General features: G+C 36.2%; 3 protein-coding genes across 4 annotated transcripts; all 3 read right to left on the reverse strand.

The window, feature by feature from the left end:
• Positions 1-1,159: 1,159 nt before the first annotated feature.
• Positions 1,160-7,888, reverse strand: LOC115982367 (cleavage and polyadenylation specificity factor subunit 6). 2 transcript variants are annotated; one of them, XR_004089605.1, is made up of 2 exons: positions 4,392-6,710; positions 1,160-2,043 (listed from the first exon to the last, which is right to left on the reverse strand). XR_004089605.1 is itself a non-coding variant. In XM_031104943.1 (2 exons), coding segments are annotated over exons 1-2 (1,968 nt in total). In that variant the 5' UTR covers positions 7,676-7,888; the 3' UTR covers positions 1,161-4,733. The 2 variants fall into 2 exon arrangements, 1 of the variants encoding a protein (XP_030960803.1); XM_031104943.1 differs by adding an exon at positions 7,675-7,888 and having other exon boundaries at positions 1,161-6,700.
• A 7,332-nt stretch (positions 7,889-15,220) lies between these two features.
• LOC115982369 (actin-related protein 3) lies at positions 15,221-22,068 on the reverse strand. Its single transcript, XM_031104946.1, has 9 exons — positions 21,527-22,068; positions 20,778-21,237; positions 19,360-19,506; positions 18,713-18,805; positions 18,395-18,514; positions 17,667-17,777; positions 16,635-16,760; positions 16,404-16,502; positions 15,221-15,764 (listed from the first exon to the last, which is right to left on the reverse strand). The coding sequence occupies exons 1-9, from the start codon at positions 21,574-21,576 to the stop codon at positions 15,684-15,686; spliced, it is 1,287 nt and encodes a 428-aa protein (XP_030960806.1). The 5' UTR covers positions 21,577-22,068; the 3' UTR covers positions 15,221-15,683.
• Positions 22,069-22,883: 815 nt separating this feature from the next.
• Positions 22,884-23,774, reverse strand: LOC115981107. Its single transcript, XM_031103290.1, has 2 exons — positions 23,180-23,774; positions 22,884-23,116 (listed from the first exon to the last, which is right to left on the reverse strand). The coding sequence occupies exons 1-2, from the start codon at positions 23,772-23,774 to the stop codon at positions 22,884-22,886; spliced, it is 828 nt and encodes a 275-aa protein (XP_030959150.1).
• Positions 23,775-25,021: the final 1,247 nt, after the last annotated feature.

The following is a 25,021-nucleotide window of genomic DNA, read 5'->3' on the forward strand; positions in this document are numbered from 1 at the left end:
ATTGTGTGAAAAAAAAAACCTCACTTATCATGAGAGCTTCAAAAGCAAAATGCTTACGAGTTTAGTCCTAAATTAAGAACTATTAATATTACCTACTATCAATCTACATTCTACCATTCTATCAAAAAAAAAAATACCTAGTAAACTACTTTCACGTGGAAAATGGACATACCAAGTAAACCAATAATCTTCAACCACAAAGTCACATTTCAAAAACCTTGTGGCCCTAAGACAATGCCCGATCACTTCGGCTAACCAAGGACAATGATTTCACTCCACCAAAGGTGTAAAGCAAGAATATCCTTCCAATTCATTAGACCATGCATCTCATAAAAAATTGCACTTCAAGACCAAAAGATCATCGATTATCTTAATTCTTATCTATGATAGACGTAAAATAGAATATCCTTAAATAGACCAAACTCTTAAATTTTATGGTTGCAAGCACAGACCAAATCAAAATCTACACAAGATAAACTATAGAGGCAGACAACGATGTGAACCAAAACAACTTAGTTAAGGATAATTAGTTATGACAGACGTAAAATAGAACGTAAAATAGAATACCTTAAATAGACCAAACTCTAAAATTTTATGGTTGCAAGCACAGACCAAATCAAAATCTACACAAGATAAACCATAGAGGCAGACAACGATGTGAACCAAAACAACATGGTTAAGGATAATTCGTTCAAGATAGCAAATACAATTTCCCCTTTCCCATAAAAAAATTTTGTTCAACAAAAACTAAATTAAAACAAATGGAAGTAATGATCAAATTCAAATCCCAACACCGACCTCGAAAAACCAAAACAAACTTCTTATCCTTCCTTAGTACACTACCTGTGTACTAAGATGCCTTGCTTCTTGTTCTTAAGTTTTCATCAATAAAGTTTCATTACTTATCAATAAAACATCAACCAAAATTATGACCAACCTCAAAAAACAGCATTACCAAATGGATTAATCCTGTAACAAATTCTGGCAAAAAAACAAATAAATGCAGTAACAAATAAATCACTAAATAACACCACCAAAAAATATGGGGAAAGTGGGATAAGCTATATCAAAGCCTCCAACTAAGGAGTTGTGAACAAATTCCTTGTAAATTTCTTCATTGAGCAAGTAGTACCCATCAGGAAAAACAGTGAGGCAGGTCACTCAACAAATAACTTTTAACACAATCTCATTTACATTGTTGGGAATCTATACATTCCAAATTCCAAAAAACAAACAGGACAATATGATTTACACATTCTAGACCCATTAGTACAAAAGAAACTGCTTCCCAGAAAAATAACATACTAATAAGTTTAAAATAAAAAGTACATAAGGAGTAGATCAGGCTTCCATCAAGAGAGAAACGACCCCAAGTGAGCAAAATTCTTCTGGGTTCCAAGTCTATCATACTGTAGCATCAATACATGACTCCTAAATCCTGAACCTAATTTACATTATGTGCTTAAATAATAATAACTCTGAAATCCTTTCTTCTTTCTGGGAACTTGCTCGAACAGAGAGAGAGTTGTACAATTTTTACAATAACCAATTACAATTGAACAGGGACCCTCTGGTTACAATGTACCAATAGTTGACTTGACTCTCCTAGAACAACATTATGAGTTACAACACATCAATGATGCACAGGTATGGGTCTCATAAAACTTTTACAAGCTCACAGCTAAAACCAATACAGTCAAACAACAAGAGGCCGTTACATGTTGCAGACCTAATACATAAAACAATTTACACATGACAGTGGTGCTTTACATGGAGACTGACAGATACGGCAATCATATTCACAAACTAAACACCAAGATTTATTTATTGAAATATTTGTGATCTTTTGACTCTTTCTAGACATTTTCTTGCAGGAACACAATTTACAGATTTTTAGGTGGTACAAGGTTACTTTTGCATACTTGGCAGACCAAGCCATCACCAAAGGAATCCAATGAAGGCATCCCATCTAACACATCTTCCTCCATGTAACCAACACAGGCTGATTCAATCATGAAAACAAAAAGTTGCCTACTCCACTCCCTGGATATGATGATAAAAAGAAAACCCCCAAGTCAATAGATGATAAATAAAATAATCTGCCAAAGACGCCACCCATAATCTATCTCTACCACTCAATATTAACGGGAAAATATAAGAAACAGAAATACATCAAAACATGAAAGCAAACAAACTCAAGTATCCCCTAGTCCATTCTTTGATTACAAAGCCCTGAGGCCTTTACCTCTATTTGACACAACACAAGAAAAATAACCCTTCACCTCCAGACTTCTGGTTATATTTATAGTTGCAGACCAAATCTATAAGACGTGCATACTAATAAGAACAAGTGATTACCTCTCATTCTACTGGAGATTTGTGACGAAATGGCAATCAATATATCTATCATATAATATGATTTTAACAAATGATTCCATTATATCAACTACCAAAATAACTAAACTTTCTCTAGAGAGAAATTAAGAAACAGTCATCATTGCCACACTTCTCTCTCGTGTCTTATTGCTTTTACTTTAGGTAACACTAACACTAACATCCTAACTTTTAAAGTCAAGGTAACATTATACAACAAAGAGGTAGAAGAGGATTACTGTCAGTCAAGAATCAAGATTCAAATTCATATGATATTTGAGAATGATACTTCGAGGCCTCATCCACCAAAAACAGAAATCAATGTGACAGTGTTATTTGATCAAGAACAATTCCACAACCGTTGTCCTGTGCAGGCATAACTACCAGTACACCATAGGTTGGCAACTACAACTAGAACCATCCTTCACCTGCTAGCCACATGGCCAACATCTTGCCATTACAATTTCCTTTTTTTAAAGGCAGAAACACTGCTGACAATCATGTCTCTAAGAAAGGCAATAGCACAAGATACTGACTATTGAGTAAAAATACTCCATAGGTAATTTGATGGAGGAAAGGGTACTTTATGAACATTACCATTCAAAATCTAATAAGAGGACAACGGTCAACAACACTTAGTTTTTAAGACTATAACATTTAAGTAAACTTGAATCTTTTAACACATATTGTCACTATTAGGGGAAAGGAAGATTTGAATCTTTAAACCCTAACATCAGCCTATGGGATGCAGTGGAAGCTGAGGCTTCAAGCAACACTAACACTATGTTTAGCAAAATGGAGGGGGAGACCGAAAGGGAAGGGAAGATTGTCTTCCCTTTAGGTGGTTGGTTGTCTAGAGGAAATAGGATGGTAAGGAAATTATATTAGAGGGTCCCACGACATTAAAAAATTAAATACTCTTTCTCTCTCCTCATCCCTCCATTTCCCCCAATTAGGAGGAAAAAAATGATGGCCCAAAGGAAAAGGGAATCCCTCCACTCCTTTTCCACCCAACTAAACAAAGGAAAGACACTCTCTCCCTGCCTTTGCCCTCCCCTTTTCCCCATCCAACCATAGTGTAAAGGTTTGATCTAAACCAAAGGAACAATATACTCCATTTTTATTATTCTTGGAATATTAACAACTACATTAACAAGAGTCACTACCATAAACAATTCTGGCAACTTCCTTTTCACCAACCACATCCTAAACCAAAAGGAAACCTGACACTTACTCAAACCAAAAGAATGTTAGCCACATCTTCAATCCTTGAATTGAACAAATTTTTCATACATGTGTCAGAAAAACAACCATTTACATACGAGACGTAGCTATCACACTCGTAATATGAATTTCTAAATGAATGAATTATTTCACACACACAAAACAATTAATTGGAAATCACAGCAAAATAATAAGAGGTAGATTGAGTTGGCATGACAACAAGAACTTAATTGTACCCAAGAGTCTTTTCACTCAATGGCTCTACCCGATCCCCCCAAGGGGAGAACCTGGGTATGAATCCCCCCTTCCCCACTTGTTGTAAGCCAATATATACTAATAACAAAACTTCAGATGCTACAATCAAGCCAGATATCTAGCTAAAACATTTAACCGAAACAATGGACATACAGAGGAAAACTACTCAGCTTCATGAAAACACACAGCATGAACTATAAAGAAATAAGCAAAAACAAAAACTCTCGCCACCAACTGTACATGGAGTAGGACTCAGTGACCAGCAAATAAGATAGATGTTAGACACTTCTAAATTAAAAATACAACCAGCAAAATAAGTTAGAAATGAAAAGATATCATATAAGAGGTATAAAACTCAACTAATACATGCATCTGGAAATGGTTAAAGGCTCCACTTGGGCCACAAAAATATTCTCTGAAAGCATTTGGATAATTAACTCCCACAATCATATAAACAAACAAGAAGGTTCCAATTGTACCAATAGCACAAGTCAGTCTTGAAGATAGATAGCAGTATAAATATGCTACCAATGGGATACCTGGTGAAGGATACCAGGAGTCCAAGCCACAGAAATATCCACATTGGTATGCTACTGAAAGTCATCAATCATTTTTCAGCACACAAATATTAAGCGTTGCAGCTAATGATGTTCAGTATTATGCAGTACGAAAGCAATGGAAATTAGTTCTTCCCCCATACCAACACAAGTGGAACTTACTTACTCCCTCAGATAAGCCACACTTTGAATGTGGGGCCACTGAGAACCAGAGAGAATGATGAAGGTGCACTTTAGATATCCAAAAGAGAAACTCTAAGAGTGAGAACATAGATTGTGAGGTCTCATAAAACCTGCCAAAGAAGGATGAACATCATGCTTGTGTCACTCTGATGGCAAGCGTCTTCTCTTTCCATAATCCACATCCCTGGATCGAGACCTATGATCTTCTTCAGGCATTGCTCGGGACCTGCTCCGAGGTCTTGAAGAAGACTGCCCTCTATCCCAATCATCCTCATAACCCAAGTCACGTTCTCTTGGACGATGGTCTCGGTAACTGTCCTTTTCTTCCCTGTAACGGGGCTCCCTGTGTTCTCTTTCAGACCTGTCCCAGTCTTGTTCCCTCTCATCACGATGCCTCCTCTCAGAGTTTCCTGACCAGTCACGCTCAGATCCCCGCTCTTTTTCCCTAGAGGCAGCACTTGACCTTGCTCCTTTTTCATGATTTCCCTCTCCATACCCATATTCTGAAGCACCATCATCACCGCCATAACTTGACTCCCTCGTCCTTCGACCATGTTCTTCTCCTCCCCATCCACCCATGCTTGTGTCATTCCACATTCCTGCATGATGACCATCCATTCCAGCAGAACCCATCATTCCCATTCCATTAGCTGGCATTCCCCGACCAAAGAAGGCTGGATTGACATGAGGTGCCACCCCAGCAAGTCCCATCGTATTAACAGCTGGAAATGAAGGAAGCATTCCAGGAAAAGCAGGACCTGGAAAACCTCCATAACCACCTCCTCGACCCATATATGTGGGATCAAACCCAGTACCCATCATGCCCTGTGGGTTCATCATACCACCAGCAGGACCCCCAAATGCAGGACCTGCAAGGCCTTGTCCATAACCTCCTCCTCCAGCACCACTTACAACTCCAGCATTGTTCCCAACCATGTTCTTTGCACCCATGGCCCCTCCTCTTCCTCTCATTGGTCCACCCCCAGGACCTCGATTGAGTACACCCTGCCCGCCCCGTCCCCATCCACCCCGTCCGTAATTTCTTCCTCCATCTCCACTTTGATAATTCATATTGTTCCCTCTCCCCCCACCTTCATTCATTGGCCTCCTTCCTTGAGGCTGAGACTGATTCTGAGCTTGGTTCTTGCTCATATAAGAAGCTCCCATCTGCTTCAATGTTTGTGCAGAAGCAAAGGCCACAACACAAGGTCGCCCATTGAAAACATGACCATTCATTCCCTCTTTGCAAGAGGCTGCAGCGACCGAATCATAGAATTCAACTTGACAATAGCCTTTGGATTTACCACTAGCTCTCTCATCAAAAAACTTAATTTCCTTGACCCTCCCATATTGAGATAAAATACCTTCAAGCTCTGCATCAGTTGTCCACCAATGTAGTTCTCCCACAAACAGCATGGTTTGACCATTCTCTACAGGTGGCCGGATCTGACTTTCATTAATTATTGGATGATTGACATTTGTATTCACATTGATTTGATTAGAAGGCATCTGTTGAGCGCCTCGAGGACCACCAGTGGCAGAATTCAGCACAGGCATGGGCTCATTAGGAATTTTTCCAGGCATATCAGAAGGATCAACCCCAGAATTGGGGGGCACAGATGTGGATCCTTGAAATCCCATGTTTCTGAATTGGGGATCATGAGTCATTTCAACAACCCTCCCTCTGTGTGAGACCGAAGACCCGTCTGGGTAACTAGAAGATCCCATTTCTGGTGCCTTTACTGCAGCTGACCCCTCCTTCTGCTCAGGATAATGCACACCAGCATTAGAATACTTTCCTTCAACTGAAACCCCAGGAATGCCCATCTCTTGTGCACCCGCAGCTTCCACTCTTTGTTCAGGAACATCAGTTTTCTGAGTTTGAAGTCCTCCATTGCCAACACCCCCAGGTGGGAGTGGAGCCTCAGACCGGTGCAACTGAAGGAAACCTTCTCCAACATTAACATCATTGTAGAGATCATCGAAGTCATCATCTTCTCCCATCAGTTCATCATCTGCAAGGGCCGGTATGGCTCCACTTCCTTGATATTGCAGCTTCTGAGCCCCTCCATATTCCTCATCTTCATAATCTATTTGCTCTTCAGCCACTGGATCCATAAAGGTTGACCAAGATAAATTAAAAATAAATTACATCTATCTCCACCTAATATTATACATAAGCAGGAAACCACTATTAAACTTATATCTCCTATTGCACATCAATAACAACATTAAGGAGAGAGACAGATCCATCTGGTATTGGATCTGGATACTCTTATACACCCCAGAGAGGATTTCCCAAAGCTTTAAATCATGTAGGGAATTTGAGATTACATATGATTGTACATTCATAACAATAATCATTAACTTGAAAACATCAATACACCGCGAATCTTTTACATCACTTTTCAGCCTCGAAATCTTAGACATCTTGGACAAAAGAACTAGAAACACCTTACACACCTACTGGAAGAGTACATCAATATAAAGTAAACCCTCTGCAACCCATCAAATACAAAATTGAGAAGAACAAAAATTTCCCACACCCAGATCAACAAAACTAAAAAAAACACCCCAAAACAAAAAGGGTCTCAGCTACTGATGATGATAACAGCATTAATCGCCCCTGCCATGATGTCACAACAAACAGAAGAAGATAAATCTTCAAAACCCACTTGTAAAATCATTGGAACCATAACAAATATCATGTATTACAGTTACTAATATACCATAATTAAATTTTTAAAAAAAAAATTAAAGATGAATCATATAAACATAAACAGTAATATCCCTATCATAACTCAACAGAAAAAAAACAACCAAAGATTCCAAATTTCCACCTAGTAAAACCGCAGGATTAATAATCTCAGACACCCATGTAAAAAAATCCCAAAAATCAAAGCCAAACTACAACTTTAAAATTTTGGGTTATTTCACAAAACAAACCCAGAATCAAAAAAACCAAACCCCACCCACCGACCCACCCACCAAAAGATTTGAGATTAGAACATTGCAGAAAAACATCAAATCCTTAAACAAAAGTAAGAATCAAAAACATCAAATACGATAGTTTTTTTCTTACTCTTCTCTTCTTCTTCTTCTTCTTGTTGTGCTTAATTTGTCTTCTGCTCTTTAGGTCAGACAAGCTCGCAGGTTTAGCCTGGCCTTTTTCTCATCTGATCTCCCAAGTGGGTTTATTTTATTTTATTTTATTTTATTTTCACTTTTGAGTTTTGAGTGTTTTTTCCTCTTGTGGTAATTTTCATTTTCTTTTGTTTAGATGTGATGTCCTATACAGTGATGCCCTTTGGCTTTGGGACCTTGTGGATCAAATCTCATCTGGGTCACTGCTTCTTTGGTAGGCCATACACTAGTTACGTATTTTACTCTGCATAAATTTCTTAACATAGGAAAAAAAAAAAAAAACCTCAATTTAATTATTTTTTAATAATTCCCCTAAAAAAAATTGTATTATTGTTAATTTGAGTTTTGAGTTTAGACTGTTGACTGTATCTTTGAATATTCTAATTTGTAAAAAGTGTAACAAAATCATACTTTTTATAGGATAATGTTATCGTTACAAATTATTTTATATATTTTTATAAATTGTTAATGTGTCAAATTTTTATAGATTTTTATTTAGATTTGTCATTAATATCACTCTCTCCTGGTCAATAATCGTTTATCACGTTGACAATTTATAAGAAAATTGGTGAAAAAAATTGTGGTTTTAGTATTTTCTTAATTGATAAGAGGAAAATATATTATGGGTCAGACTCTGATTTTCTCAGCCGCCCCAATAGTGCGCTAGTCACAGTAAATTGTAGCATAGCTGCTTTATAGCAAATGCTAGCTTTTTTATAGGGCGTTGAAAAACTTAAACCTAACACTTGCGCTTGTTTTGGTAAAGACATTATTCTTATTGGTCCGTTGTTATTTGAATTAATGTGCCTTTTTATTAATAACATTATTTTGCAAGATTTGCAAAATCATAGTATTATTTTAATAATAATTATTACTTATCAAAACAATAATTATTATTATTATTATTATTAATTGATATTGTTTTAAAACTATTCAAGAATTTAGTCTTTTTTTTATTTTTTTTTTTGAGAAACAAACACATACACAAGAGAGAGGAAAATAGATTCTAACACAAATTTAAATGTTGAAATTTGGCTCAAATCATGTTTTTTAAAATTCAAAAAAAAAGGACCAAATCCTCATATAATTTCAAAATAATGCCAATTTAAATAATTAATATTAAGATATTATTTTGTAAATTTTATTTACATTTCTTTAACATGACCCATGCTTTCATGCAATGTGCATGTGACATGCTATATTTGTTGCTATGTTGTGTTTATGAAATGAACAAATTGCCGGCCAAAAAAAAAAAAAAAAAAGTTTGATGGAGAAAGTATAATTTTAATTAACTTAAAGTTACCATAATATATATATTAGATGTATGCATGTATGTATGTGTAGTTATTTTTTCAATTTTAGTTGACTTTTTTTTATACAAAATAAAAATTATACTCTAATTTAATTTAATTCAAATGTATATGTGTGTGAAGCTCATTCTTGGAAAATTGAACTCCGACACTTGCCCCCTCCAACCCCATGAGAATTTGTACTTATGCAGTAACCATTATACCAAAGATGTGAATGGTTGGTTAACTCTTTCTTATATTGCCACTGTTGAAGTTTTTCAAACAATGATATGTGTCAAATTATGCTTGGAGCCCAACCCAAAGCTCGATATCAACCTTGGAAAAATTGGTCAGCGACTGCAACGCGTTTTCCTACTTGTTAAAGAAAGAACCAACCCAAAACTCAGATGATAGAGAAATTACACACGACAAGTTCTTTAGAGGTGACTTTTAATATAGGCCAAATAATCACCCTTTGTAAAGAGTAAGTCATCATCTACAAACCCAACAATAAGTTAACACACATGATTTATCCAACTGTTAGTCAATACAAGAGAAATCCAACAATAAACAATTCAAAAATAAAATTCTAAGAGCAAGTGCATTTAATCTTCTAACAAGAAATCAATAAATTAGACAATTTCAATAATAATGAACATGTCATATCAATCAATAGTAAAATTATAGTAGAACTGTAGAAATACAATATGTGTTCTTCCATCATAATTATAAGGCAAAAGAGGGCAAAACTCAATGTAGTTGAAGGGGAGAGAATGAGTCCAACGTGTGTAGCAAAGCTTCAAACAAGCTTCCTTACTCAAAAGCATGACTTGGTGATGATACTAATACTGGAGTTTATCAATGTGTTGTGGTGGGAAGATAGCGAGAAAATTATGTTTACAATGGGGTTTTTAGAGAGAATCGGGTGTGTGAAAACTAAGATTTTAACTAAGGCTCCGTTTGGGAGGAGGGAATGGAATGGAATGGAATGGAATAAAAAGAATATTTTTAGAATATTCTTCCCTCCTCTTGTTTGGGAGTTTTAACGGAGGGAATGGAATGTCCATTCCCTCGTTTGGGAGTTTAAGTAGGAGGGAATGCTCATTCCTCCCTTTTCCCTCAAAACCTCAAATTTTTGTTCCCCTTAAAATTGGGAGGAATGGGAGGGAATGAATTTAGGTTTAATGAAATTTTTGTTAAAATCCCTAAAATACCCCTTTAATATCAACCTTTTTTTTCTCATTCAGCCGTAAGAAAAATAAAGCTATAATTCTTGCACAATATTGTTCGTCCTCTACAAAGTGAAGCTGCTGCCGCTGGTCTTTTTTTTTTTTGTCTGCTGCAATTTTCAGATATTGCTCAAACCAAGTATGTCTATCTTTTTCTTTTTCTTTTCGGTTGTTTGCTAGTCTTTTCTTTTTTATTTTTTTTATTTTATTTTTTATGAACTATTTGCTAGTGATTCATGAGAGTGATATATAGTGTTTTTGTACACCTAAAAACCAAAACAAACTACATTCTGTACAACTAAAAACCTTGAAAGTGAAAAGAAACGAAAACTGCCGTTACCTGTACAGCTAAAAAAAAATTGTATTTAGAAATTTGAAAGTGGGAATTGCTGGAAAACTCAAATTTTCTTTTTACTCTGTTTCCTCTTTGATTCTTCTGTTATTTACAAAGCAAGTGGTGTGTTACGTACGCTTGCAGTTTTAAGTCAACCATCCAATTAGTTAATAGCTCCAAGGCTTCACCACGTGTATGGTTAAGAGGAAATGTCTACAAAAGCTAGTGTAAAAGTTTAGACAAAAGATAGGTGTGTGGTTAAGAAAAAAACCAAGAGTAAAAAAAAATTTAAATGAGAAGAAAATAGAAAGTAATGCACTATTGCAGGAAATCATACACTGAGTTAGCATAGAAATTTATTTTTACCTTAACAAAAAAATATTGTAATTCAATAATCTAACACAGACCTAATTGTGGCTAACTAGTTTCACATCATCCACTAAATACTAAGCATTTCAAAGCAATTATAAGTTCTCATTGATTATTTTTTATGTTCTTTAAAATGAGGGGTATAATAGTAATGTTATTATAAAATGATTCCATTTCATTCCTTCCAATGTCACTCCCAAACGGTATTACTTACTTTCCATTCCATTCCATTCCTTTATTTTATAACATCCAAACAAGATTTTTAAATCACATTCCATTCCATTCCTTTCCCTACTAAATTCATTCCATTCTATTCCATTCCATTCCATTCCTTTAATGATCATTCCATTCTATTCCATTCCATTCCTCTATAAATATTCTTTTATGATTATTGCATTCAACTGATGGTTACAATTTTAAGGGGTGAAAGGATGATAGATAGTAAGAGCATCCACAGCAATAGCTTTTTAGCTCTACTAAAAGTTATTTTATCTATTTTACCTATAGACATGCTACAGTAGTGGATCTATTTTAGCTTTCAACACAATAAAATAATATATCATCTATACTAAAATAATATATCCTCTACAATAAAATAATATATCCTACAACCAAAAAAAATTCACAGCACCATCCACAACCACCTATACCATCAGCCCACCACCATCACCGGCCACAACCACCACGGCAACCACAACACAACATAGAAAAAAAAAAAAAAACAAAACAAAACAAAAGAAAACCACAACCACGGCGGCTGGGACGGCGTGGGGTAGGCGATCGGTGGTTGGGATGGCGTAGGGTGAGGCGATCGACGGCTGGGAAGGCTTCGGGTGAGGCGATCGGCGACTGGGACAGTGTGGGCTAAGGCGATTGGCAGTTGGGACGGTGTGGGCTGAGGCAATCGGCGGCTGGGACAGCGGTAAACTAAGAGATGAGAGATGAGAGCTTGAGATAAACTGAGAGATGAGAGATGAGAGCTTGAAAGCTTTGGGAGCTTGAGAGTGACTGAGACAGAGGACGGTGAGATAAAAGAAAAGAAAAAAATAACCAAAGCAATATTATTTTAATCCAGGGGTGAATAAACAATTTTTTTTTTTTTTAGATTTATACCTATGCCTCCACTACTGCTTGGCCGTTTTTGGTATAATGGTGGAGCTAAAATAGCATTATAGCTATTTAGCTCCACTGCTACACATGCTCTAAAGATAGAAAAAGGAAGATCAAATAGACAAAAAGTTTTGACCATTCTTCTTGGTTCCTAGCCAAGAATGACAAGTTTGCTTTTCTCAAGCCACTTAGTCCTCTCTCTTCCCAATTGGTGTAAGACATTCAAACGATTAGATAATGAAAGTCATGTCATCATTTAGGCATTCAATTATTGGTCAATTGGTAGGTTATGAGTAAGGAAAATCTCATCAACCAAAGCAATTTCAATGGTGAAAAATGTATGCGGATGCTTGCTTAGTTGCACACAAATTCATTAGAGACCTAAGAGTTAAGAGAAAACATGCGCCAAGCTCTATGGTTCCCAGTCAACCAGGAGTTACTTGACCTTTTCTAGACATAGTCTTGTACCCTTTAAACCACAATTTCTTAAGTTCCTTCTATCAAGTAGTGTCTTTTTTCGTGATCAAATTTGGCCTAGGGATGAAGAAGTATAGAAGAGTTTTTTCTCTTAAGGAGGCTTAGTCATAGCTTCTCAAGAAGAGGGAATCTCTCTCTCTCTCTCTCTCTCTCTCTCTCATAATGGATCTTGTCTCCTTTCTAGTGTTAGCAACAACCTATAAATGGGAAATTTTGAATTGTTTACCATGTAAGCTCTTACTTCACCTTGGTGTTTTTGTTTTTTAGTGTAGCTAGTCCAGTTGTTAGCTCTAGTTGAAAATGAGTAACTAACCAAACAATTGTCAATTTCTTTCTTAAGCTTATTTTCCCATTTTCTTATAGGTTGAGCTTCACTGCTTTTGCATTCGATAGCTTTAGAGTGGGTGGAGTCTCTCTAGTGGCATTTTTTTTGTTTGGGCTTCTACTTTTTTGTCTGTGTCTCTGAGCTTGCATGGAGTGTCTTTTTCCGGATTTTATGCCTAGTTGGCAAGGTGAGAAAATTATGGGTTTTTTAATTAACTACGTCATACTACTGCATACCTTTGGTGCGATGGTCACTCCATAAGTATAAGTGCTTGTGGGGTGTGGGGGGGCAAGGACTGGGGTTCAAGTCTTTAGGAGGGAGTTTCACACACATATGCACTTAAATTATGTTAGAGTAGAATTTCTTTCTTGTCTAAAAAAAAAAAAAAAAAGATGAATAAAAATTACCTTTGTCATGTGGTTTAGTGAGGAAAGGAAATAACGGGCTTTTATCCTAATTAACTTTCTGAGAAATTTTGGGCTTTTGGTTTATTGAGCCCATTTCTAATTTTGGTCCTTTTATTGATTGGGCAAATATTACCCACTAAGATTCAACCACATTCCATGTGAAAAAAAAAAATCTCTAAACAAATACAATGTAAGGTTTTGAAATTGGTATTTTTTTTCAAGTAATCATTACAAGATATGTATTTATAATTAACTGGTAACTCTTGTAATGCACACCAAAAAAAAAAAAAAAAAATCAACAAAATATGATCTTCTCTTTGATTTTTTTTTTTTTTTTTTTTTGGTGTCATTAATAAAAAATATGATGTGACAGGTTTTAATGGACAGAGTAAATATATGAATTTTTTTATATGGACTTTATATAAAATTTAAACTCAATTAAAAAATATTTTTCAGAATAATGACCCAGAAAAATATGTCTGATTTTTGTTGTATATTAGTTCATACCAATAATTTTTTTTAGAATTTGAATAAAGCAATCCAATTCTAAACAGAGTCATTAAGTTATCTATGTTCTTTTTTTTCTCAAAAAAAAAAGTTATGTATGTTCTTTTGTCAGAAAATTATATTATTTTAATTACATTGAAAATTTTCTACAAATTTTATAATTTGGCCTTTTATTTCTTATAAATATTAAAATATTTATCATTCCAAAACATTTTTCAATAAAATTTCTCATGCATAATACGAATTAACAATAATTCTTTTAAGGGTTTTTTTAGGAACATTCAATATATTTTGTTATTTAGAAGTTAAGCAGGAACAAGTGGAATAACTATGATAGAATGTTCATTATGTTCGTCCTTCATAAGTATTTCTCTTGAAAGTGGGAGGAACAATTATCACTTTAATAATTACGAATTACTGTTTACTTTTACTTCTTATACATCAATATTAATAGAGTAATACCTATTAATTTGCATCCCAACTGGTCTACTAATTGATTGATTTTATCACCAATTTCAGATTGTAGGGTGGACATTATAATTATTTACGAATTATTGTGTTAATTGTAATGTGAACATCTAGATAATCGTCCGTTAATCCCAAAAAAGAATATAATGCTGGCCACCTAAAAGTCATTTCAATCACCACTAGATTGCGACATAAAAGCAGCCATTTTTTTTCGATAGTGGTATGGAATAGATGAGACTGGAAGAATGAGCAATGGGACATAAGATGAATGAGAGTGATGTACCAATTTTCTCTCTCTTTTAGGATGCTGAAATTGATATGCATATACTCTAAAAAAAAGCTTGTTATTAATTTTATATATATATATATATATATATATAATTTTGGTTTTGTTTTCCCTTTCATCTTATTTGCAAGTCCGAACAAATTCTCGAGGGATGTAATTGTAGGACACTCCACTATTTCCCTACTTTCTACAACAATGTTCACTTTTTTTTCGTTTTCTCATTTTTTCTGACTCATTAATATGCCAGATCCCTATAGAGAATTGTCATATTGAAGCTGCATAAAGCCAATTGAGTCAATTAAATGATTAACAAGTAAGAAGTAGATAGGACAAGGAGAGCTAAAAGCTGGTGACTGCTTGGCAGAACATACAATTGCTTCTTGTAGATAGCAACCTTTTCATGCGTTTTTGGTTGTAATCTGCAAGAGCTCAATTCTCTAGTGAGTTTGTAAATGCAATAATTTTGCCCACACTTTTTACACGCTTGGGACTGTTAAAAGGGTGTCATAATAACTCATTGAATGCCTCTTGCACTCATTGGTATTGCACTACACAAATTTGAAGGTTAAGTGAGGTGTTTCAATTGGGGTCCATGGGATGGCAATACCTGTTTGAGAGCAATTGTATATTGGACGAATTGAAGTGACAAAATTAATTGTACAAATTATCCAAACAGGTAGAGAGAATTCAAGCAAAAACATTTATAACTCAAATTAGTTCTCATATTACAATAACTCAATCGAAATGAATTTTACTTCCTACCTAAGAATGTACTTGGTGGACTACTCGTTCTTAATTTTTTTCTTGTTTGAAAAAAAAAATATTTTACCAACTCTATCTAAGCTGAACATTAGAATTGCATTTCAGCTGGGTTAACGTTTGCCCCAATGACAATGGCCATTCCCTTTTGGCTGCTGAGAGCAGAACTGCTACCCCCTAATGAAAGAATGGATACAGGAAACCCACATATTCTTACAAAAATGAATCTAAACATATTTTACATCCCCTCCCACCAACTCAAGAAAATTAAATGCCGAGGAAGATAGGGTGAAGTGAATTGAGGTGCATAAGGAAGGTGGAAATGGCGAGGCATTCCATTGAGCATCTTAATCACAAAACAATGATCAGCCAAAATGGTTTTTTGCATCAATACATGCCCTTGAAAACAGGATTAGTTCGGCATATGCTCGCACCATACTCCTCATACTCTGCTTTTGTATGGCAAGCCTGCAGGTGGAGTCACAACTTCAAGTTAAAAATCAAAAATTCATTCACTGAAGAATATTTAAACTTGGGTAATGTTAATGATGAGCACAAGAGAAAGCAATGAATCAAGCATCATAAGCATTGATGAGAGGAATTAACTTTTCACTTTTCATTTGGGGGCTGAAAGAGTGAAAGGAGGGGGTGGGGCCTAGAATTGGGCATCATAAATGTGTTACCATTTTTGTCACCAAGCTGAAATGATGGGAATGCAATTTTACAACATTGCATATTGCTAGTGCCACACAATGCAATCAAGAATGCCAAACTCCACCTACTTCCTATACTTACAAGCTTCTACAATTCCCTTTACGGTGGTTAGATTTTTAATTCATATTAGCTGTCCCAGCTATTGTCTTCTCTGGAACCAATGAAGTGGTCCCTTCATTCTTGAGAAGGGACAAGCATGACAATATACTTAATAAATGGGATGAAAAGGCAATAGGCAACTAAAAGGTGACAATCAACTGCAACCACTGAGAAACCACAATGTCTTCCACAGTGAAGCAGAATATGAAATTGAGGATTAATGTGAAAAAAAGTAAACATACACGATAATCATTATAGTTTTGGTCCATTAAGATGAGAGGGCAAAATTCATACCGCAAAAAATTCAGGTGTTGATGCAAGTACAGAGCCTCCAAACCAAACTGCAAATCTCTGGATGGGATGGCTGACTACATTAACTTCTACTGGTTGTGACTGGAGGTCCAGAAGAGAGAGAGAGCACCAAAGAGGGAAAAAATTGCTCAGCCTTTTCATATCATGAATAGCTGCACACATTTTATATATTACAAAAATAGAAGAAATAAAAAATATGTTAAATACACTTACTCTTATTTCCCCACCAAGTCGAGCTTCTGATGCAAGAACCCTGGCATCCACAATCTTCTTTAAGTCTCGTTGCAACCTCCTATGGAAGTCCTTAAACATGGTTGAGCCTCCAGACAGTACTATATTCTGAGATTTACCACACAAAAAAAGGAGACAAAAAAAAGTCAGTGAGTTGTAAAATAAAATATTGTATATAAACCATCATCTCTCCCCACCCCCCAAAAACAGTAACAATAGCCCCTCATTAATGCACAAAAATAAAATTTGGTATAGAACAGTGCTTGAACCTCAGAACTAAAGCAATTCAAATAACCATATGATGGATAAAAAGAGAAAAATCCCATGCTAAAGTTTGGAAGTTGAAACAATCATGTTTTTAAGTTAAAAACTGTCAACCATGGCTAATCCGCAGAATTTTTTTTTTTTTGATAGGTAAGAAAATACTCCATCAGCAGAAAAAGTTCTATGAAACTGATGGATGGAGTTGAAGATCCACCTAAATCTCAAGACCCATTTAACAATTCATGAATACAGGTGCGACTGTACAAGCCCACATCACTACACGTCAGTCCTCCAACATAGTTGCTCTCACTGTGGTGTGGACACCAGGTACTGACACAGGAGGGCATTGACCTTGTGATTGAATGATGGAGGAGTAATTGACACTGATTAAGACAAAATTAAAGTTGATTGATTTTATTTTATTTTGTTGTTATTTTCATATCAATTGATTACAGTCGATTTCCATATCAGTTATGGCTGATTTCATATGTATTTCTTTATTTGTGGTAGCAATGGAAGCTCTACTTAAAGGCTCCAGAGAACATTGCAGGACACAATGACTTAAGTCAAAATTTCTCTAAGCTTGGCGGTTATTCCAAGCAACCCAAGGTGGTGAAGCCTAAGATTTATTTTGTTACCTTTTTTCCTATTTTCGGTACAAACCCTCTATGATGCATTACACTGTTCCATTGGAATATACCACATCTAATAAAAAAGTTTGCATAATTTCCTAGAGCCTATGTACTTCACCTTATACAATGCTCTTCTTGTGTCAATTGGTGCAGACTGAATACACTTGTCGATTACAGCTGGTAGGGGGGTTGAAAACTCGCTGCTATATATTTCAGGATTAAAGAAAACCTATAAACAAGTCAAACAAATCATCAGAACAAACAGCAGTATGCAGTTGGTTAAAAGCTATTCAAAAGCTGCGTATTATTTCCAACCTTTTTCATAAATGCTTTTCAAAGTTTTAAAGCATTATTCTTGAACAATATAATCTTTGCAAACGAGTGACTGAAAATTATAAGTTAAGAGAGTCTCCAAATATAGTTATCAAAGCCAAAACTTGAAATCATGAAGAATTTACATCCAGGGGAAACTTCCTTATTCTTTGGTTCCATAAATAGAGTTCACTTTAATTGTTTGAGAAGAATAAACTAATGTCTGCCACTGACAATAAATAGTCCTTGATCAAAGAGACTATGGTCTGGGTAAATCTTCATATAGAAGTATATAAAATCTTTGTAGAATCAAAAGATTGATAGATACAACACCAATACGGGCCACGTGGAATATCAATTTAATACAAACAAGAATTGACAAAATTAGTAATGGTGAGGCTAAATTTAGGAGTGAACATTTCATTACTGAAAAACGAAATAACAATTCAATGGAACATCTACCAGAAAAAACAGAACAGGGATGAACTAAGGCATTGGGAAGGAGAAGATTGTCAAAGATAAGATAGATCAAACCTCAGGGCCAAGAAAACGTTCATAGCCGATATCACAGGAGTATGGTGCGCCAGTCTTTGGTTTAATACCTCTCCACTGCTTAACATATTTTGCTGGTTCTTTGTCATGCTTATTGAATTCCTGAAATCATTGGGAAATGAAGTTATCATCAAGTAATCTAAAGGTTAAAAATTCAGATCCACACAAATATCCAATGGAGAAAGTAATATGAAGAGCTGATAACTTGCAATATAATGCCCAGGGCAGAGTAATAAAGAAAAATTACATCCATTTGTCCCATTATCTGTTCAATCCAAACTGTAATGAAGGTAAGTTCACCTTGACAATGTCAGAACAAGTGTAGCAATAAGTTTCCTTCACTTTCCGAGCCACTTCAAATGAGTCTTCAGGGGGCACATGCTCTCCTCTTTCCTACATGAAAAAAATGAAAAACGCAAGAATCCGCAAATCAGTCGTTGAAAGAGCTAAATTTAACATATTGATGCAGTTAAAACTGTATGAATACAACAATGAAGTGACTGGGAAATACGGTATAGAATGGACCACATTTTTGTCTTACATATCAGTGCACTGACATGTTAAATTGATGACATTCTAAAAACCAGGCCTCTGTCAGTCTACTATTGAGTGTTTTCTTTAATGAGGTCCTTAAAATTGGGTAGACAAAAATATTCCAGGAAATACAAATAAAGAATGCCCATTTCTGTAGGAGCCACACACCAAACCTTTATGGTTATGTCCATGGCACTATTCATTTGCTTATTGCTAAATAAAATTGTAACTACAAAAGATATTACACCAAAGACATTATTCTTCATTTATAAGTCTAACAGATCTACAAACTAAACAACTAAAATCTACCTCATTATGACTTGGATGCAATAATAGGTATACATTTGAAAACAATGACCTTCCAAACAATCCCAGCACAACCAATTAATTTACAGTTTGTATGATGAACATACCCGCATAAGCTGCTGGACGAAAAGAGTTACATCTTTCCCAGCAATAGGAACTGACTTAATGCTACTCCCAATGACATAACCATCTGCAACAGGTACAACATGAGTAGCCCCATCTCCAACATCCACTACAACCCCTGTCATCTCACACTAAGAAGAACTGTAGGTCAATCTAAATGGAAACTATCAAAAAAATATCAAAGATAACAGTAGAAAAATGTACATAAACGCAGATCTATATATATGTAAAAGTCATAGAATTAAAATTTATTTGACAACAGAAGTACAGAATTTCAACACAACCAATTTACCAGAAATAATGATAAAAATCATTAAACCAGCAACAATAGCAAAACAAAACAAAAACAACCTCTGATGAATTTCCTGAAAACACACCTTCATTCTGGTTTCATATTTGGGTGGAAAAGCAAATAAGAAATAAAAAAGAGTAGCCAAGCTAATGGTTATAATCTTGCATAATTGAGCTCATAAGATTAATCCGCTTATGTTTAAGGAAATCATTAGATAACAGCTTTATCAAGCTGGTACCTGCTGGGGTTTAAGGGATACCCCAATGGTTCCAGCACCTCTTATGGTGCCAGAGGACTGGAGTTTGAACCCCACCAACCCCCTCCCCCTACTTACCTAGCAAAAAAAGAGCTGATACCTGCCAACTTTTTCTTGAAAAGTACTAATCACACTACTCACTAGACACCACTGCCTGCTGCCTTCTCTCTTTCCCCCACTTCTCAGATATTCCGCCATAAAATACTTGCCATGAAGTGACAGAACTAGCTGGACCTTCAAGTTGGTTTAAACCCAAATTCATATTGGAACCTTTATTCCCATCACATGTAATGTGAAGCAAGGTGCTTCAGTGTGAAATATGTAATTAAGCTGGGAAAGCATGCCTTTGAGCAAGCTCAAAGTGTGAGTCTATGAGTAAGTATATAATTTTTGTGTGGTGCACCTGCAGTGCCGTTGTGAGGAAGTGACCTGTACGCATAGCTCTATCATGCAAGTGTATTATTTATTGTGTCACTTACAACTCCTCTTTATTTTTTGGCTCTAAGGATAGTAAAGTTGGTATGTTACTGCCATTTCTCAACACTTCAGTTTTTCTTTACTGCCCTCCACCTTGCTCTTACAAGGGGAGACATGCCATTTGGGCTAGATCATTGGCACAAATTCTCAACACTAGGCCTCTATCGAATACTCAATCAAGTTTAATGAACTTTCTTGTTAGTACTAGTAACCTAAATAAATAAACCAAAATTTCCAGAGTGAATTCAGTAATTCCATTATTCTAACTCAGTTTGAGCTCAATTGAACATTATTCTGAATTTGATAAGAGCTGTAAAATTCATACTCCTAAATCCAAAAGAAAACAACTCCTACAATTGTTGAGCATTGAAACCAACCTTAGATGTAGTATACCCGGCCGCAAGAGCGAGCACGGAATTCACCCCTATATAAAGCCCAGGAACATTGAATGTCTCAAACATAATTTCACCAGTATACTCGCGACTCTCCGGTGCAGTAAGTGGACTCTCGGTCAATAAAAAGTAATGGTCCTCCGGATCACACCGCAAATAGTTGAATATACACTGCTGCCAGAACCGCTCCATTGCGTCCCAATTTTCCACCTGGCCGTGCTGAATTGGGTAGCTGAGATTGTAAGTAGTACTAGATCGAGATCTCGCAACTGCCTCATCACCGATGAAGAAGTCAAGATCGGCCATCACACCAGCACTGTGTTGCGCTAGCCAACTGGCTTTTGAGGAGCTTCGAGATTGGTTCAAAAACGACTCGTTTACTGCAACTACTGTAGGAACAATAAAACATGGTTCAACATTACCGGCGAACCCCATCTTAGTATACCTGCAATAACAAAAGGCAAAACTTAGAGAATACCCAATTGACAGAACATTTCGTCAAACAGTGGGTGTCCCTGTGAGTTTGCATATCAAAATCAAATAAATACGACTGCCCAAATGAATATAGCGAAAAATTAGCAAACCCAATTGGCCCATTCTATTCAAAGACCGGTGTATGATTAAAAAAAAAAAAAAATTTGAAAGGGAAACCCCATTGGGGCATTTCGTGTTTGTGCGCCTATATACACACAAATACGAAGCGTATTTAATCAAATATATCTATAGAGGTGTACCCGGTGCCGTTGTCGATAACTACAGCGGGGCGAGACGTAGCGGGGTCCATGAGAAGGAGAGAAAAGGAAGCGTTGGTGTTGAAAATGGATCTGCGACTGAGATCCAAGAGAGAGTTTAGGGCAGAGGATCATGGTCAAGAAGAGCACTTTGAGGAGGAAGAAGAAGAAGAAGGTGATGGTGATTGAGACTTAGGCTTGGATCGCAAGCGAAAGCAGCGACTCAACACACAAGAGTTGGTGATTGTCGCTCCACCCATTTCATTTCTCAACAATAATAACAACAGCAACAACAACGACGAGCGTGAAAGCTGAATAATATTAGTCGCATAAACTTGCTCATCACTGTTTTTGAGCCCCCTGAATTTTCAAAATATTTTTGTGTGTTTGTGTGTATGCGTGTATTTTTTTGGCGTTTCTTCGATGATGCTTTTCTTCGCAATCAAACAACACACCCACTGACGACTGACATCTTTCTTTCTCTTCTCAAGACTCTTTCTTTCTCTCTCTGTGTCTGTGGGCTTTTTTTTCTTCTTTTTTACACTTTAGCGTGCAATTTGTGATTCGTCGAATTTGGCATTTGGCGTGTTATATATGACGTTGGCTCTGGGCCGTGTGATTTGTGAGGGAAACAAGGCTAATCGACGGTCAGATTTTAGCTTTTGACGGGTCCCACCACAAAATTGTGAATTATGACAGAGACACAACTTTATGCTATGCACGGCGAGTTATGATCGGTAAGAGTATATCAGTGGATCATCCATTACCAGTCACAATTCATTATATGACGAGTTGTGACACAAAATTGTGTTAAAGATGGTGTCCTTAACATAATTCCAAAATTGTCTGAAAATCTAGCATGGGTCCATGGTGGGTTTAATTGCACTGGAACAAATCCCGAATGTCGACCGTGGCCTATGGGTCGGTCAGGTTTTATACTTTTATTATAAAAAAATACATTGCGGAAAATGATGTCTGTCATTTTAAACTTGTGTTTAAAAGTGTGTATATAGCAAATTTTCTTTGTATTGGAAAAATATCCTTGGTAAAGTCAAGTCAAGTTTAGAACTTTAGAGAAGTAGAGTCGTAACCAATTATATGATTTTTTTTTTCTTTTTTTATGTGTGTTTAGTCACTTAACATCAAATTGATATTGGAAGGACTAGAATTGAGATTGATAGCTGAGAAAGTCGGATCGGATTTAGTTCGAGATTATATGTTTGAATGTTTTTATCTCTTTGAAAGGGAAGGTTGCCAAGTTTTTTTTTTTTTTTTTTTAAAGCAAACAACTATAATCTCATTGCCAAATAGAAAAGAGAGTACAACAAAGCCAAAAAGGAAAAGCTCAACACAGTACAAACTAAATACCATCTTCCTGAATAACATGAATCACCATAGGAGGACAAACTCCCTTCCAGACATGAGACTCTTCCTTCTGCCTCGCATACTGTGCAAGCTCATGAGCTGCCCTGTTGTATTCTTTTTTCATATGCTTGATTTTCCAGCTACTAAACGAAGAAAGCAAACTACGAATCCCCTGAAAAACATGGCCAAGACAGCCACTAGTTTCAGCTGCGATGACACTAGTAACAGCTGTTAATGCATCAGATTCCAAGATAATTTGGAATAGTTTTTGCTATTTGGCAAGAAGAAGACCACACTCCATAGCCAGCACTTCAACTTCCTCCACCAAGTATTGACCCTGAAGATATTTACAGCAAGCAGCATGAACATTACCAGCTGCATCCCTTATAACAACTCCCACACTTGAGTTTCTATCATTTTCAAATGCAGCACCATCAACATTGATCTTGAACACACCTGGAAGAGGCACTATCCACTTTCCTTCTGACCGAGACAAGCTTTGAGAGCAAGCTATTGAGGCACTTTTGAACTTAAGAATATATTTTTTAGCAAAACCCCAAATATAATCAGGAACCTGACTTGAGGACTCATACACAATTTTATTTCTATTATACCAGATTGCCCATGCAACCCCAAAGAAAACCTCCAAGTCACTAGATGTACCAGATTCAAAAATTTCCATAGCAATATCTATAATATCCATATTTACATTCAGCAAATCAGCAAGACTATCCACCCAACATCTCCATACTCTCTTAGCCACTTCACACTTAACAAAAACATGGAGATTCGATTCAGGCTCCATTCCACAAGCCGGACAAATATCACAAATATTAACACCTTTTCTTTGCAAATTCACAAAAGTAGGAAGAGCATTCATACACATTTTATAAGCAAAAATACGTACCTTGGGAGGAATGTTTAAGTGCCATAGTTTTCTCCACAGAGGACTCCTAGAATCACCCGAAGAGCTTTCACCTTCCTCCATTGTATCTATCACCCCAACAGCAATATATAAGCACTTTTTACACTGAATTCTCCCTTTCTATTACCCCCCCCCCCCATATAATTTGGTCTTCTGGAAGGCTGTGGCTGAAGGGAATATTCAGAATAGTCCTTGCTTCAAAAGGCAAGAATAAAGATCTCACTACATCACCTTTCCACCTCCTCGTATCTCTATCAATTAGCGCTGAGACCCTAGGATAATCATTAAAAGACTTTGGGGGGGAGAATACTTTGTATGTTGTTGGAGTAGGAAGCCATTTATCCTCCCAAATATGAATCCTCTCACCATTGCCAACTCGCCACCAGGTACCTCTTTTCACAACTTCCAACCCATTGAAGATGCTCCTCCAAGTATAAGAAGGGCTAGATCCAAGTTTTGCTTTAAAAACATCACCATGCGGATAATATCTTGCTTTATAGATTTGCTTTATAAGAAGGTTGCCAAGTTGGCCACATGAAAGAGTATGTGCAAACTCAAGAAGAGCCGGTTGGAGTGTCTAACGTGCCAAAGTTTAATCCTCATTAAATGAGCCCTCAACCATGCATTTGGTTGATTGAGGAGCTCAAGGGAGTTTGACTAGTCAATTGTCAAATCATCGGAATATAAATTCCTGAGGATCTTGGAATAAAAGAACTGGCAGATGATGAAACCTGTGCAAATAGAGACCCAATCGGCCAATACCTTAAGAATGGTATTGCATCGGCCTAAAAACATGAATTTCACACACGCAAAAAACCTTTTAGACTTAACCATTAGAGCCTTCTCTACAATCCCCTAAGGGATCACCTTATGATAACAAGATGATTCATTTGTACTCTTAGTCTAGGGATCGTGGCAGAAGCAATGGAAAAATCCAAAGGCAAAAACCTCCATGGTGTTTAATTGGCAATGGCTTCGTTAAACAATCGAAATACCACCACCCACATATATTTTAATTAGCCTAGGGTTAAGAGTATGGGGTCTCATATCCTAAATCATGCCATAAAGAATCTACAAAACCATTTACATAGATTCAAGGATTCATTTATATATGGGGAAGTTGCTAGACACCCTCACAATATCCATTCAAGTATATTTTAGTTATCTATTGTTTCCAACAATTTATTCGATAATTTATTGATCAAAGA

The sequence above is a fragment of the Quercus lobata genome, chromosome 3, assembly GCF_001633185.2.
Source record: "Quercus lobata isolate SW786 chromosome 3, ValleyOak3.0 Primary Assembly, whole genome shotgun sequence".
NCBI lineage: Eukaryota > Viridiplantae > Streptophyta > Magnoliopsida > Fagales > Fagaceae > Quercus > Quercus lobata.